At 37.8% G+C, this 16,251-nt stretch overlaps 1 protein-coding gene across 1 annotated transcript in view; it reads right to left on the bottom strand.

The window, feature by feature from the left end:
* The window catches only part of ATRNL1 (attractin-like 1), an 827,041-nt gene that overhangs the window by 761,158 nt on the left and 49,632 nt on the right, over positions 1 to 16,251 (bottom strand). Inside the window, exons 2-5 of the mRNA XM_006831380.1 lie at positions 15,043 to 15,126; positions 13,783 to 13,896; positions 9,167 to 9,295; positions 7,424 to 7,632 (exon numbers count right to left, since the gene is read on the bottom strand). Of these exons, the coding sequence (XP_006831443.1) occupies positions 7,424 to 7,632; positions 9,167 to 9,295; positions 13,783 to 13,896; positions 15,043 to 15,126 (536 nt within the window). The remainder of the gene's footprint in view (positions 1 to 7,423; positions 7,633 to 9,166; positions 9,296 to 13,782; positions 13,897 to 15,042; positions 15,127 to 16,251) is intronic.

Raw genomic sequence — 16,251 nt, 5'->3', positions numbered from 1 at the left:
ACTGTGGGTTAATGCACCAAACTGCAAAGCCTTTGAACTGCAAGGTCACCAGTTGATCCTCTAAAACCCTATAAAGGGTTGCTATGGGTAGGAACCGATTCAAGGGAACTTAACAACAACAATATGTTATACGGTGTCTTGGGGCGGTGCTTTAAGATAAGCATTGAACTGCTAACTGCAAGGCCAGCAGTTCAAACTCACCAGCCGCTCGTCAGAAACTACTCCAAGACAACCCAGAAATAAAATATTTTTAAACATAACATTTATGAGTTGGGTTAAAAAACTATTTTTTTCGTAATCAGCAAAAATATCAAGTTTTTACAATTTGAATAAAGCCATGGAGTTGAAGCACTTTTTCTGGTAGTCAATACTGCCACCCAATGGCAAATGTTAAAATCTGAAACAAAAGGACTGAAATGAAAATCATGAAGAGAAAGTATTCAAGAACCAAAGGGGAAACAAGATAAACATTCAAAATGTCTAGATTCAATTTATTCTCTCAATAATTACAATTATGTTTCATGCATCAGTGAAATGACAAAATTTACTAAAGCACTAGTCTTCTAAAAGTTGTATTCAGTAATTGAAGGGCTTAAAACAACCAAGATCCTTATATGAAAATTTTGCCTGAATTAGATGTTTTGTTTTTGTTTTTTTAATGATAGGATTCAGCAGGACATTCTGGAATAGGAAGGGTACAAGGTCAATTTCCTAACGGTTCATAATCGTCTTTGATATACAACAGATGGTGGCCTGTTTTTCATCTCTACAGCACAGGGCACAAATACTTCTGTTGTAACAGAGTACAGATCATACGGAGTCCTGGTGTGACGCTGTGGGCTAATGCTAGGACCTTTTAACCTGACCATCTACTCCCGTTGCAGCTATTCGTCTGAGCAGCCAGACTTAAGAGAAATAGTTCTCCCATTCCTTGTTATTGATGACACATGACACCAATCTAAACATATTTCAGTTGGATTCTTTATTTCTTTCGGCAGCCAAAGCATGGGATGGGCAAGAAATAGGGTAGCCAAACACATACCACTAAGCAGGACTTTGGATCTTCAAAATGACTCAACAATATGAGGAGATTTAGTTATTTTTATCCTTGCCTGCAGCATGCAACAGTAATCATAATGACACCAATACAGTGGCAGCGAAAGGAATATCCTTATCAAACTTTCTTGTGGCTTCATGTTTACAGTTGGAAGTATACAACTACCCTTTGGAGGGTTGGAGGAAGACTAACTACCTTGCTTTCTGCAAGCTAAGAGAACTTAAAATACTTACTGATGGAGATCAAAGTCTACACAGTCTCAATATACACTGCACATCAACAACAACAACAAAAAGTTTGACAACCGGACTAATAAATAACATCATGATAAATGGAGAAAAGGTTGAAGTCATCAAAGACTTCATTTTGCATGGATCTACAAATCATCACCCATGGAAGTAAGATGTGCCTGACCCAAGCCATAGTGGCTTCAATTGCCTCATATGTATGTGAAGTTGGGTAATGAATAGAAAAGACCATAGAATAATTGACGCAGATGAATTATTGTGTTGGCTAAGAATATTAAAAGTGCTGTGCACTGCAAGAACAGTATGTCTTGGAAGAAGCACTGTTGAATGCTCCTTAGAATCAACATGTTGTTAGAAGGGTCCAATTCCGGGAAAAGGACATCAGGGGTAAAAAAGGAAGACCCACAGTGGAATGGAAGCAACAATGGGCTCAACATAACAACTGTGAGTGTGGCGCAGGAGTTTGTTCGGTCGTGCACAGGGTCACTATGAGTTGGAACAAGATGAAGTAAGGGGCAGAAATGCATAGATATGGTTTACAAATATATTTCCTCTTTCGCTGTCCATACTGTTGAAATAAGATGGAGACTACTAGCAGATGAAGCAGGTTGGAAAACACTGTTACTATATGCATCTTTGAACTAACATATGTAAAAGCTTTACTTCTATTTCAAGGCCTTAATTTAAACACCACTGATAAAACAAAATAAAAATTTGTTGATGTCCAGCCATTTCAGGAGGTAACATATAATCTAGAACCAATGGCATTGAAGGAAAAACTCCAAAGTTCCAGGTGTTCACAGAATACCAACTGAAATGTCTCAAATGGATACAGTACTGGAGGTGCTCACTTGTCAATACCAAGAAATTTGAAGGCCACTACCTGGCCAACTGCCTAGAAGAAATCTATAGTTGTGCCTATATCCAAATAATATTGGTAATATTTTGAACAAATATTATCAATATAAAATTTTGGTAAAGATAATTCAAGAACTCCTGCAACAGTATATCGATAAGGAACTTCTAGAAATTCAAGTCTGCTGCAGAAAAGAACATGGAATGAGGGTGTGAGATTTAAGGTTTTGTGTTAACTTGAGTAGGCCTAGATTCTCAGAGGCTTGGCAGTAAAGCCATAGGAAGCCCCATGGTAAGATCTGTTATATAAGCAGCCAATCAGCTGAAAGGAAGTTTCCTCTGAGGGGTGTGGCCTGCTTCCAGCATACTGAACATTTGGACAAAGCTTGCCTGCTTTTCTGCCCAACCTGGATTCTGCATCTGTCTCAGCATCCAACCTCCAGTTCTCTGTACTTAAGTCAGTGGCCTGCTCTATTGCCCGCCGATCCTGGAAGCCATCTGCAGCAGCCATCTTACCTGGCTGACCTCTGACCTTCCCATCTTGAGTCATCAGCCCTCCAGTTACATGAGTCAGAAGCCACCAGCCTGACACCTGACTAATGGATTTGGGACTAGAGTAATGGTTATGAGTTGGGCTGCTAATCGCAAGGTCAGCAGTTCAAAACTACCAGCAGCTCTGTGGGAGAAAGATGAAGCCTTCTGCTCCTTTCATATTTATACCCTCAGAAACCCTGTATTAGGGTTGCTAGGAGTCAGAACCAACTCCACGGCACACCACTACCACCACCACCACCATAACTGTGAGTCATTTCCTCGATATAAACCTCTCTTTATATGTATGTGTGTGTGTTGTTGTTGCTAAATGCCATCAAGTTGGTTCCGACTCATAGCAACCCTGTTAGGGTTTCCAAGGAGTGGCTGGTTAGCTTGGACCATGGACCTTGCAGTTCAAACCGAGTTTGTAGTCTAGCACATTAACTCATATATATACATATATGTATACATATATGTATATGTCCACTGATTTTGCTTCTCAAGAGAACCCAGACTAAGACAGAGGACTATCATTGGTGTCAAATGGATCTTAGCTGAAGGTAGAGAGACCACAGAGATGTTTACCTGTGTTTCACAGATTATGCAAAAGCATCCAACTGTATGGATCATGACAAACTATGTATAATAACTTTGTTGAAGAACAGAAATTCCAGAACACTTAATTGTGAAAGACTTGCCATGACCAAGAGGCAGTCATCTGAACATAACAAGGGGATTTTAAAATCAGGAAAGATGCGCATCAAGGTTATACTCTTTCATCATACTTATCCAGTCTGTATGCTGAGCAAATAATCCAAGAAGCAGGACTATATGAAGAAGAACACAGCATCACGTCTGGAGAAAGACTTGTTAACAACATGCAGTATGCAGAAGACACACAATGCTTGCTGAAAGCAGAGAGCTTGACATCATTACTGATGAAGATCAAAGATTACGGTCTTCAGTATGGATTACTATTCACCATAAAAAAATTTGTTTACTCTCACAAAAACCTCAAAGGTAAATGGAGACAAAAATTACATTTTACTTGGATTCACACTCAACACTCATGGAAGCAGCAGTTAGGAAATCAAACAACATACTGCAGTGAGCAAGCCTGCTGCAAAAGACCTCCTTAAAGTGGTAAAGAGCACAAACGTCAGTTTGAGGACTAAGGTGCGTCTGACCCAAGTTGGGGTATTGTCAATATCCTCATATGCAGGTGAAATTTGAATAATGAATAATGAACACCAAAGAAGAATTTTAGCCTTTGAATTATGGTCTTCACAAAGCATATTAAATATACTATGGATTACCAGAAAAACAAACAAATCTGTGTTGGAATAAGTACAATGCTCTGTAGAAACTAGAATAGTAAGACTCTGCCTCACGTATTTTGGACGTGCTATCAGGAGGGACGGGAGTTCTGGTGTGATGCTGTGGGTTAATGTGTCAGACTGCAAAGCTGACTGAACTGAAAGGTCAGCAGTCAAGCTTACCAGCTGCTCCTCAGAAACCCTAGACAGGGTCGCTATGGGTCGGAACCAACTCGACGGCACTTTACAACAAGATCAGGAGGGCCGAGTCCCTGGAAAGGAACATCATGCTTGGTAAAGTAGAGGGTCCAAGAAAAAGAGGAAGACCCACACCAAGATGGATTAACAGAGTGGCTGCAACAATGTGCTCGACCATAGGATGACTGTGAGAACTGCAGAGGATCGGGCAGTGTTTAGTTCTGCTGTACCGAGGACTGGTTAAGAGTCGGAACAGACTCAGTGGTGCCAAACAGCAACAACAAGGTAAATGTATTCTCTATGTACTATTTTTTCCATAGAAAAGAATGCTATTTTAGTTTCAATATTTAATTCTTTTAAATTAAATTTTCATGGTACTTTTGAGAGGAAGAAATAAAACATATTATTAAAATAGCCATTTACTAAAATACATGAGCCTATAATGAAAGAATGAATCGGGCTGCGAACCTTAAGGTCAGCGGTTCGAAACTACCAGCCGCTCCGCGGGAGAAAGATGAGGCTTTCTACTCCCGTAAAGATTTACACCCTCGGAAATCCTGTACAGGGTTGCTATGGGTCAGAACCGACTCGACGGCACTTAACAACAACAACAACATAATGAAAGAATATTGAGAAATTTCTATCTCTTGTAACTACAATATGTAACCAAATTCAGTCCAATAAGAAGTCACTGATACTGTATGCAATTAGCCTATTTTTAATACAATAACATGGGTTTAAGATAGGCAAGCGTTTCTTAATTTATACAAAGCTTAAAACAATTTCCCAAAGTGAGTACTTAACATACTCAGCACCACTGGAAAGAAAATATCATCTCAAAAATAATAGTAAATTCATCTTGTGTAGATGGGTCTGGTAAAAAAAGATGGGGATAAGATTATGATTCAATAGCAAGTAATTGTTATCATGACTAATTGTGACTGTCACAATTGTAAATGTGTAAGTTTTGTAACAAAAACAGGGGAGTAGTTAATCTTACAGTCCAGAAACAGAGGACCCTAGGATCATCAAGGGGGAAGATCACGGGCGGAATGTGGGACCTTATCCAGAGACGCAGGGACACCAGAGACGGAGGCAGAGATGGGGACATGGAGAGAGGGAGCAGCTGAGGACTCTAGATTCATGGAAAGAGAGGGACTGAGAGCTGGCAGCTAGGAGGCAGACATGCAGAATGTGCCCTTTGGTGGTGTCAATTATTATATATGCCTGAGTGGTTTTTTTTTGGGAAAAAAAAAACAGAGCTAAAATGGATAGAAAGAAATACTGTTATAACTGATAGTACATGGAGGGATTATAACCATATAACCATTGTAATGAAACAAAGTATATGATTTGTTGAATGTAAAATTGATGATCTACAAACCTGTAAGCTTTCACTCAATTCACAATAAAATCTTGAAGTAATAATAATGGTAAATAGTGGCGTGGCACTGTAGGATAAGCACCAAAAGATCAGTGGTTAAAAATCACCAGCCGCTCCTCAGAAACCCTATACCGGGTCACTATGAGTTGGACCCACTTAACAACAACAACATATAAAGAACACAGTCACTGTAATTTTTTATTTATGACAAGTCTGGCAAGAAGTACTACTACTATGCTATGAGTAAGATCTGGATTATTCTTAACTCAACGTTCCCTTTATCAACAGGAGTAAGATGTTGACACAATTTAGCTTTCAAGATTTAAACATAATTAACATAAAAAATAAGCTCTCAAATACTGAAATGAATCAATGTCTAAATGTGAGGATAAATGAATGGATAGCTAGAACTGTCTTTTATCTCCACAGTGCAGAATTTATGATATTATGTCCAGATACTCATCATTTTAAATTAAACTAAAAAAAAACTCATCATTTTAAATTAAACTAAAAAAAAAACTCATCATTTTAAATTAAACTAAAAAAAACTCATCATTTTAAATTAAAATTAAGATGATATATTGTTATAGAAATTGCTTTGAAAATCTTCCCTAAGTATCTTATATAATAGGCAATGAAAGTACTATATGTCCTAAGTAACTTTTTTTAGTCTGTGTAGTTAAAACTAGCCACAAGAGGTCAGTAGTCTATAAGAAATTTTTGTCTGACACTTTGTAAACTTTCTAAGTTTTAAGGTTGTTTCTATATGTTTCATTTAACACTATTTCACAACATGGATTCTTTATTCTGGACTTTTTTACTCTTTGATGCATTTCAATTAGTATTTATTTGCAACTGGTCATTCAACCCATGAGTGACTTTGCTACTAAGACTCCAAACTTGTAGATACAATGCAGTCAGTACAGATAAACATTTATTTTCCGCAAGATGATACTCCAAAATTTACAAAACACTTGCATATAAAACTTCAGTTAACCTTCCAAATAGCATGTAGATAAAAGCTTTACCAGTTCTATTTATGAGGAAGTAAAACAGATGATTAAGAAGTTGCTTGTTGGCTACCCAAAATGGGGGGGGGGGGGAGGCGCTACAAGTAACTGGCTTACAAGCTTTCAAGAGGGAGCCTAGATCCAGAGGGCACAGAGGAAGGTAGAATCTCCACTGAGTAGTATCCAATCTGCCTGGGCGGAGCTAATGAAAAGAGATGGGGATAGGTCCCTTGCGATACAATGGTGAATAATTGTTATCAGGAGTGACTTCGAGGGTTGGAAATGTAAAGGTAGACGTTTTGTAGCAAAAGGAGGGGAGTGATTGACTATGCAGTCCAGGAGCGGAGGTTCCTGGAACCATCAAGGGAGAAGAGCGGAGAGCAGGACCCTACCCAGAGAAGCAGTGACACCAGAGATGGAGGCAGAGACAATGACATGGAGAGATGGAGAGGCTGGGGACTCTAGTCCCAGAGAGGGAGACAGGATGTATGCTGACAACTGGGGGGACAGGTTTGCAGGGTATACCCTTTGGTTGGTTGATGATGCATGGAGGGGATTGTAACCATGGCAATGAAATGATATACAATAGGATGAATGTAAAGCTAATGTTCTCCCATGTAAACTATCACATAATTCACAATAAAACATTTAAAAAAAAAAAGAAGTTGCTTGTTAAATGGAGTGTTCTAAAAGTAAAAACAAACACACGAGATTTGGGTATTTGAATTATAGTAAACAAACCCATGCAAAATTTTCTGTGAACTAACTAGCTGTTTGAATCACAGTTTCCATTCCAAAGCCACCAGACCACACATGCTTACCTTGCCAACTGTCATTGCAGACACACAATTTCTCTCCCGTTAAGTCACAGTAGCCGTGGTCTGGACTCCCACAGTTGGCTTTGCAGTAAGGAATGTCACAAGCTCCCCCTTTCCAGTATTTATCACATTCACAGTATACTTGACTGGGAGCGGAGATACTAGTGGTACATTTCCCATGACCAGAGCAATTGTTAGGACAAGAATTGATTCTGCAAAATACAATTGATATACATTCAAATTCAAGAGAATTTTAAGTGATTTCTGTTTGACATTTTGTCAGCGTTTTAAGTTTTGATGTTGTCTTACATGCTGCATTTAACACTATTTCACAACACAGATCCAATTCCTTATTCTGTACGCTTTTACCCTTTGATGCCATTCAATTGGTATTTACTTCCAATTGGTCTTCATTCAACCAATGAGAAACTCTGCTACCAAGACTCCAAACTTCTAACGACTCAACATCTACAAAATCTTAACAGTTTCAAGGGCAGTATTTAAGACTTCCGTGCTCAAATGTTTCAAATATATATTTTACATAAAGAAAACTAAATTCATAGGCACCTGAAACCATATAAGAAGCCAAAATACAACCTAGCTAGATTTTACAGTAAAACTTAAAAAAATCTGAGTTAAGTTGGAAACCAGTCAGAGCAGGAAAACACACCGAGTGTTTATGACAATTCTTAACAGAGTGCACTAGAAACCACTGTCAGAGCCAGAAAACGTATGAGATCCAGAAACACAAAACCTTCTCACTGAGTTCTAGCTTTCACAGGTTCTACTATACAGGGTCACTATGGATCGGAATTGACTCGACGGCACTTAACAACAACAACAACAACAACAACTATACCAAAGTAGCACACTCTTCTGAAAGAAAAGGGGTATTTATCTCATACCTTTTAAAATGATCTTTTAAGACCTTTTAAAATTCTACTATATACTTAAGTCTCCCTTGGGTACCTACTTGAACAATATAAATGCTATAATAAACTTCTCATTACAGAAGAATATTTTTATTTTTCCTAAAGCTATCTGTGTAAGAATGTCTTTATTCCTGGTGCTAAGGGAAAAATAAGTTGATACAGCTCCTCTGTGAGTATTCCTATGGAAAAATGCAAACATCCCTGACTACTTCTTTCCATGTTTGTATTTCTAGATATAAAAATGTATGGAAGCATCAGATATCATAGATACTCAGTTGTTGTTGTTGTTAAGTGCCGTGGAGTCGGTTCCAACTCATAGCGACCCTGTACAGGGTTTCCAAGATTGTAAATCTTTATAGGAGCAGAAAGCCTCATCATTCTCCCACGGAACAGCTACTAGTTTCAAACTGCTGACCTTAAGGTTTGCAGCCCGATTCGTAACCAGTACGCTGCCAGAAGTCCTCCATATTAGGAGTAAAATACCATCAGACACAGAAAAGTCTGTTTGGAACTCCCTACCAGCTCCCAAGTCTGTGGATAAGACTTCAGTTACATCTATTTGTATTTGTTTGCTTCATCCTTCGCCAGCAAACATTTTTAAATTTTGTAAATAATTTCTCCCCAAATTTAATGTGCTACCATAGTTCCCTGTGAACTCAGAAATAATCCCAGCACCATTGCATTTTCTGTATAATTTGACATTTAATACACTAGTATATAAGACATTTGTAAAAATAAAAAACAAACAAAACTCAAAGTAAGAGAACAATTATAAAATGAAAGGGGTTTGGGTGGGTTTTTTATAAATACTTACGAGTAAAAAATGTTGAAACCAGTTAGATTATATGCTGCATCACTAAAAAAATGAAGTAGGGCATAACCCGATGTTGTAACAACTTCAGGCACAGTTTCGTTTCCCCTTACTTCAGGGACAATCAAGCCACTGAAAGAAAGCAAAATTGACCACAAAGTGTATTAATATACCTCTGACATTATGCTTACTCAGCAATATTCTTGTCAGAATCTCAGAGTGCCAACAAGTACGATGGGCAACTAGAAGAAATCTACACTGAGATCCGATCCATTTCTCACCCAATTAGCTCTCGAACAACCGCTGGTACACTAACATCTACTCTCATCCCTCGCCCTTTCTTTTTCCTTCCAACATTTGGACTTCCCACATGTGTCATCTCTCTTGTCCTGCTGTCCTCCTGTCACCAGATGACAGGGAGGACTCTTACTTTAGGCTTAACCTTTCTCGCTGTTTGCAAACTCGGATGAAAACAGAAGGTTCACACCATCACCATACCATCTAAGTTATCATTTGTTGTTGTTGTTAAGTGTTGTCATGTCGATTCCAACCCATAGCAACCCTGTATAGGGTTTCCAAGGAGCAACTGGTGAGCTTCAACCACCGACTCTGCAGCTCAAACGACTTTGCAGTCCAGCGCATTAGCCCACAGCGCCAAAGGTTATAATTTAACTCTAGTTAAATTATACATTTCCAATACATCAATTCAGGTTAAAATATATCATTTTTTTGATTCTTTAAAATGTTGTTTGTTGATACAAATTATGGAGTCCTAGTGTGGCACTGTGCATTAATGCACTAGACTGCCAAGTCAGTTTGAACCTCAAGGTTGGCGATTCAAGCTCACCAGCCACTCCTCAGAAATCCTACACAGGGTTGCTCTGGGTTGGAACCGATTTGGTGGTACTTAAAAACAATAACATATAAATTATATTGATGTATAACTATTCCATAGCAGAATAGTGCTCCCCTTACACCCAGGTGTATACAAAAACTAAATATGTTGTAGTTGTTGTTGTTGTTAGGTGCCATCGAATCATTTCCAACTCATGGGAACCTGATTCACCACAGAATGAAATACTGCCCAGTCCTACGTCTTCCTCACAATTGTTGTCAAACTTGAGCCCATTACTGCTGCCACAGTGCCAATCCATCTCACTGGAGATCTTCCTCTTTTTTGCTGACCCTCCACTTTAACAAGCATGATGTCCTTCTCCAAGGACAGCTCCCTCATGATAATATATTTGAAATATGAAAGACAAAGTCTCACTATCACGGCTTTTAAGGAACATTCTAGCTGAACTTCTTCCAACACAGATTTGTTTTTTCTTCTAGCAGTCCACAGTACTTTTAATACTCTTCTCCAACACCACAACTCAAATGCATCAATTCTTCTACAGTCTTCCTTATTGAATGTCCATTGTCTCTCCATTGGCTCTTGAGCATATATCTCGTGAAATGGCTGAACATTGTCTATTTCTTTTTGGTACCATGCCTCTTTCGGGTACAGTGACTCTGAATCCACCTTCGTTTGATGCTTTCTGCATCATTCAATATTTTGCCCATAGAATCCTTCAATTACAAGTTGAGGCTTGAATTATTTTTTTTCAGTTCTTTTAGCTTGAGAAATGCTGAGTGTTTCCCTTTTGGTTTTCTAACTCCAGGTCTTTACATATTTCATTATAATACTTGACTTAGAAATTTTCGAGCTGCCTTTTGATTTTCTATTCGGCTCTTTTACTACCTCATTTCTTCCATTTGCTTTAGCATCTGTACACTGGAGAGCAAGTTTCAGCATCTCCTGACATCCATTTGGTACTTTCCTTCTTTCTTGTCTTCTTAATAACCTTTTGCTTTCTTTCAGTATGATGTTCTTGATGTCATCCCACAACTCTTCTGGTCTTCCATCATTAGTGTCTAATGTATGAAATCTGTTCTTCAGATGATCTCTAAAATTCAGGTGGGATTGTTGAAGGTGAAATTTTGGATCTCATGACTTGTTTTAATTTTCTTCAGTTTCAACCTGAACTTGCACGAACAACTGATGGTCTGCTCCACAGTCTGCCCTTGGCCATCTTTTGGCTGATGATATAGAGCTTTTCCACCATCTCTTCCCACAGGTGTAGTCAAGTTAATTTCTGTGTATACCATGTGGTGAGTTCCATGTGTTTAGTCATCCTTTATGTTGTTTCAAAAGGTATGTGAAATGAGTAATTAATTTGTCTTGCAAAATTCTACCATGCATTCTCCAGCATCATTTCTATCACCAAGGCCATATCTTCCAACTACTGATTCTTCCTCCTTGTTTCCAAACTTTGCATTCCAATCAACAGTAATTATCAATGCATCTTGATTACATTATTTGATCAATTCCAGACTGAAGAAGTTGTTCCAATTCTTCAACTTCATCATCACTGACTTTAGTGCTGAGAACATAAATTTGAATCCAAGTGGTATTAGTGAGTCTTCCTTACAGGTGTATGGATGTTATCCTATCACAAATAGCATTATACTTCAAGCTACATCTTTAAATGTTCTTTTTGATGATGAATGTGATGCCATTCCTCTTCAACTTATTATTCTTGGTATAGTAGACCACATAACTGTCAGATTCAAAATGGCCAGCACTAGTCCATTTCAGCTCACGAATACCTAGGATATCGATGTTTACAAGCTCAATTTCATTTCTGACAACTTCCAATTTTCCTAGATTCATACACGTACACTCCATGTCCCGATTATTAATGAATGTTTGCACCTGTTTCTCCGCATTTTGAGTTGTGCCCATCAGCAAATGAAGGTCCTGAAAGCTTTGCTCCATCCAGATCATCACAGTCAACTCTACTTTGAGGAGGCAGCTCTTTCCCAGCCGTATTTTGAGTGTCTTCCATCCTAAGGGGCTCATCTTCCAGCATTGTTGTTGTCAGGTGCCATCGAGTCAGAACCAACTCATAGCGACCCCATGCACAGCAGAATGAAACAATGTCCGATCCTGGGCCAACCTCACTACTACTGCCACACTCGATGCCATCAATGATGCCACCTGGCCGATCCATCTCACTGGGGGTCTTCCCCTTTTTCTCTGACCCTCCATCTTACCCAGCATGACATCCTTTTCCAGCAACTGTTCCCTCCTTACAATATGTTCAAAGTATGAGAGACGAAGCTTAGCCATCATTATATCTAGCAAATTCTGGTGCTATTCATGTTTCAATATTCTGTATTTTGGTGCTGATAGTGTTCCACTGCTACGGTTTTCAGTGACTAACATTCAGAAGTAGTACACCTCTCCTTCTTCTTAGTCTGTGTTAGTCTGGAAGGTCAGCTGAAACCTGCCACCAACAGTGTGGTGATGGTGGTTATGTGCTGTGGAGTCAGTTCTGACTCATAGAAACCCTATATAGGGTTTCCGAGGCTGCAAATCTTTCCGGGAGCAGAAAACCTCATCTTTCTCCCACGGAACAGCTGGTAGTTTCTAACTGCTGACCTTGAGGCTCGCAGCAAAATCTTGATGGCATAGCTTCCAGCATCACACAAACCACCACAGTACAACAAACTGACAGACTTATAAGGGAATCAAATAAATGTACAAAAGCAAAAGCTCTATGCTAGTAACGAGTGCTTTTTTTTTTTTTTTAAGCCTACTTGTTCATGGAGAGAAAATGAGTATCTCCAACAAATTAGTCAAATCCTTGAAACAGTTTAAATTGACACTTAGGCAGCACTGTAATGTGAATTCACTCATCCAAGTCCTATTTGACAGAACAAAATGAAATATTACAATCAATTCATTTTGCAAAAACGTCCTGGTGTGGTGCTGTGGGTTAATGCGCTGGACTGCAAGGTCAGTTTGAATAGCAAGGTCGGCAGTTCAAGCTCACCAGTCCTTCCTCGGGAACCCTATACAGGGTTGCTATGAGTTGGAACCAACTCGACGGCCCTTCACAACAGCAACAACAATGCTGAAAATGGGGAGTGTGGTGGCTCTGTAGGATTAGCAATGGGCTGCAAAGCACAAGCAAGCCTGGCGATTCGAGCCTGCAAAACACTCCACTGGAGAAAGATGGGGCTTTCTGCTCCCACAAAGATTTACAGCCTCGGAAACCCTCTAAGTTGGAATCAACTTAATAGGACTTAACTACAACAAATGCTGAATATGAGGGAGCCCTCATGTTCAATAAAAAAGTGCTGCTCAACTATTAAATGAAAGTCAGCATTTCGAACGCACCACCCGGTCCATGAGAAACAAATGTGACAGTCTGCTTCTGTGAAGATTGACAACCTTGGGAACCCTATGGGATGGTTCTACTTTGTCCTATCATATCACTGTGGACTTTGGTTTTGGTTATCCTGAATATATCACAACTCTACAACAAAAAAGACCAACACTACACTTCAAAAATGAGTAAAGGGTTCTCATTTCAGTAGCACATACAAGGGAGTTTCAAACAGTTGGTGCAAAATTCCCTTATCCTTTAATTCCATTTTTCCACAACTTTTTGAAGCTACCTCATATACTTAAAAAAAAAAAAGGCAAAGGATTTGAATAGGCATTACTCCAAAGAAAATATACAAACAGCCATAAAGCACATCCAAAGATGCTTAACCTCATTACTCACCTAAGTACCGCTATTAAAGGTGCATATATAGAGTCTCCATCATAAACATACATATGATCCCAGCTACATTCTGTAGCAAAATGATTAAATCTTAATCTTAACACTGCATTTGGACTGTAAAAAAAAAAAAAAAATCAGAATATTTTAAACAATATGTAATATCAAAGCACAGTCTGAAGAAATTTTACTCAGCATTTTCTCAAAAATCTACATTACAGATTTCGCTATACCTTTTTTCTATACATTCTTAAATTACCAATATAAAACATGGATTAGCAATGATATTTAATTTGTAAAACTGACATTACAACTTCAAAATCTATTAAGGCCATATATCTCTGTCACCATTTTCTAAAAATTTAATCCATAGGAAATGTTCTAGATTTTGATTGAGGTGGAGGTTACATAAATGCAATACATTATTGAAACTTATTGCACAATACATACAAATGAGTGCATTGTACTACAGGCAAATTATACTTGGAAAAATGGATTTTAAAAAATATTTATTCAAAAAGCAATTATTCTGTTTTCTACAGAATCCTTAACTAACAGCCCAAATAAGACCCTCAAGTTTTAATCAGTGGTCTATATTATTAATGAATTAACAAACTGAGACCACAGGTACACAACACAGAAAGAATAGCTTTTAAGATTTTAGAATCGTTTTATAATTAGTAAAATATAACCATTTTCCACATATTATAAAATGGACCATAAAGAATTCATGATTAATTTACAATATATTTAAATAGATAAATTCAGTTTTAAGTCCTAAACTATTGAAAAACAGTGCTATTTGTATAATTAACTCTCTCTTCTTTTTAAAAAAAAAAAAAAAATTCTTTTTTAACACCCTTAGAGGTAAAATGATGAAATTTCATGAACCAATGGCATAGCTCAGCATGAAACTTATTTTTAATCTTTCATGGAAACTTCAAATTGTACAAGATGTTTAAAACAAGCTAATCTACTCAATTTAGACCAGCACATTAATAAAACTTCAAAATAAAAATTATATTAACATTAAACTATTATCATCACAGATAACAGGGCACTGCAATTTATATGAAACATGATGTCCAAAAGTTGTAAATTCCATTTTTAAAAATCACAAACAACTATATCTAATAATCATCAATTAAATTAGCTATGTACTTTGTGAAGTTATTGGACTTCAATGTTTTCATATTGACAGTATCAGTTTCTTTATCATTCCAGAACAAAATATAAATTAATCCAACACAAATGCATACTTACTAGCCTTCAATCAACCATGTACATTTAGTTTTATACTTATAGTTAATCGGACCATCTGTTAAATATCCCGAAGGTTCGGTTAACCTAGAAGAAGAAAATAAAATCACAAAAATAATTACCTTAAAGAAATGGTACGACTTGCAGTAGCATAAAACATTTAAGGCAGTAAACAGACAGAATAGGCCGTAACAACTACCAAAAATGAGGGTTTCTTTCAAACTTAGGAAAATTCTCAAATTACTTTTTTTCTCATTAATTCTCAAAAGAAATTTATTTGGTTTTCATAAACTTGGATATATTTCATTTTACATAGAGGACAAAGTTGCTGCCAGAGTAAATACTGTACTGATGAGTTCTATGTTGATACCAGACAAATTAAGTTAAATTTCATTGGCAGCAAAATTAGGTTCAAACAAAAGAAGAAAAATCTAATTGCACTTTGAAAGATGTGGATCTAGGGAAGGAAAAAACAGTACATGTAAGAACCACTTTGGGAGTTATGTGGTTGTCAAGTGTCGTCGAGTCGATTCCGACCCATAGTGACCCTGTGTAGGGTTTCCAAAGAGCAGCTGGTGAGCTTGAACCGCCGACCTTGCAGTTCAAATGGCTGTGCAGTCTGGCGCATTAACCCACAGCACCACACCAGAAGTTATACTACTGCTTATATTTCTTATTCCTCCACCAGGATTGCAAAGGCGGCTGCTACCAGTCTGGACAAAGTCCTGCTGTTACTTGTTTACACTATCATTTTCTCTTTGCTTTATCCATAATTTCCTTCTATTTTAAACAGTTACAAATACATAATTAGGAAAACTTCATCATTTCAGAGCTTACAAAATTTAGAAAATATTTCAATTTTTTCATTTTCTTCTCAGCTCCACCCCAACTATTTCATTAACAAAGGACCATAAAAGATTAAAATATCTTCTCACTTAGTCTTAATATATTTGTATAGACGCCCGTGTACTCACATGCGTGTGCACACACACATACATATATAATCAGGGCTTAACAGCCTATCTAGTCACATATGCCTATGCATGCATACATATACAATATACGCATACAGATACAAGTAATTATCTAGTTTTAGATAAACTTACGTTTTCCTTAAGGAGCTCTGGTAGCGTAGTGGTTACGAATCAGGCTGCGAACCTTAAGGTCAGTGGTTCGAAACTACCAGCCGCTCCGCGGGAGAAAGATGAGGCT

The sequence above is a fragment of the Chrysochloris asiatica genome, unplaced genomic scaffold (genome assembly GCF_000296735.1).
Source record: "Chrysochloris asiatica unplaced genomic scaffold, ChrAsi1.0 scaffold00003, whole genome shotgun sequence".
Taxonomy (NCBI): domain Eukaryota; kingdom Metazoa; phylum Chordata; class Mammalia; order Afrosoricida; family Chrysochloridae; genus Chrysochloris; species Chrysochloris asiatica.
The sequence above is the reverse complement of the archived record's forward strand: the minus strand, read 5'-3'. Positions and strand labels throughout refer to the sequence as shown.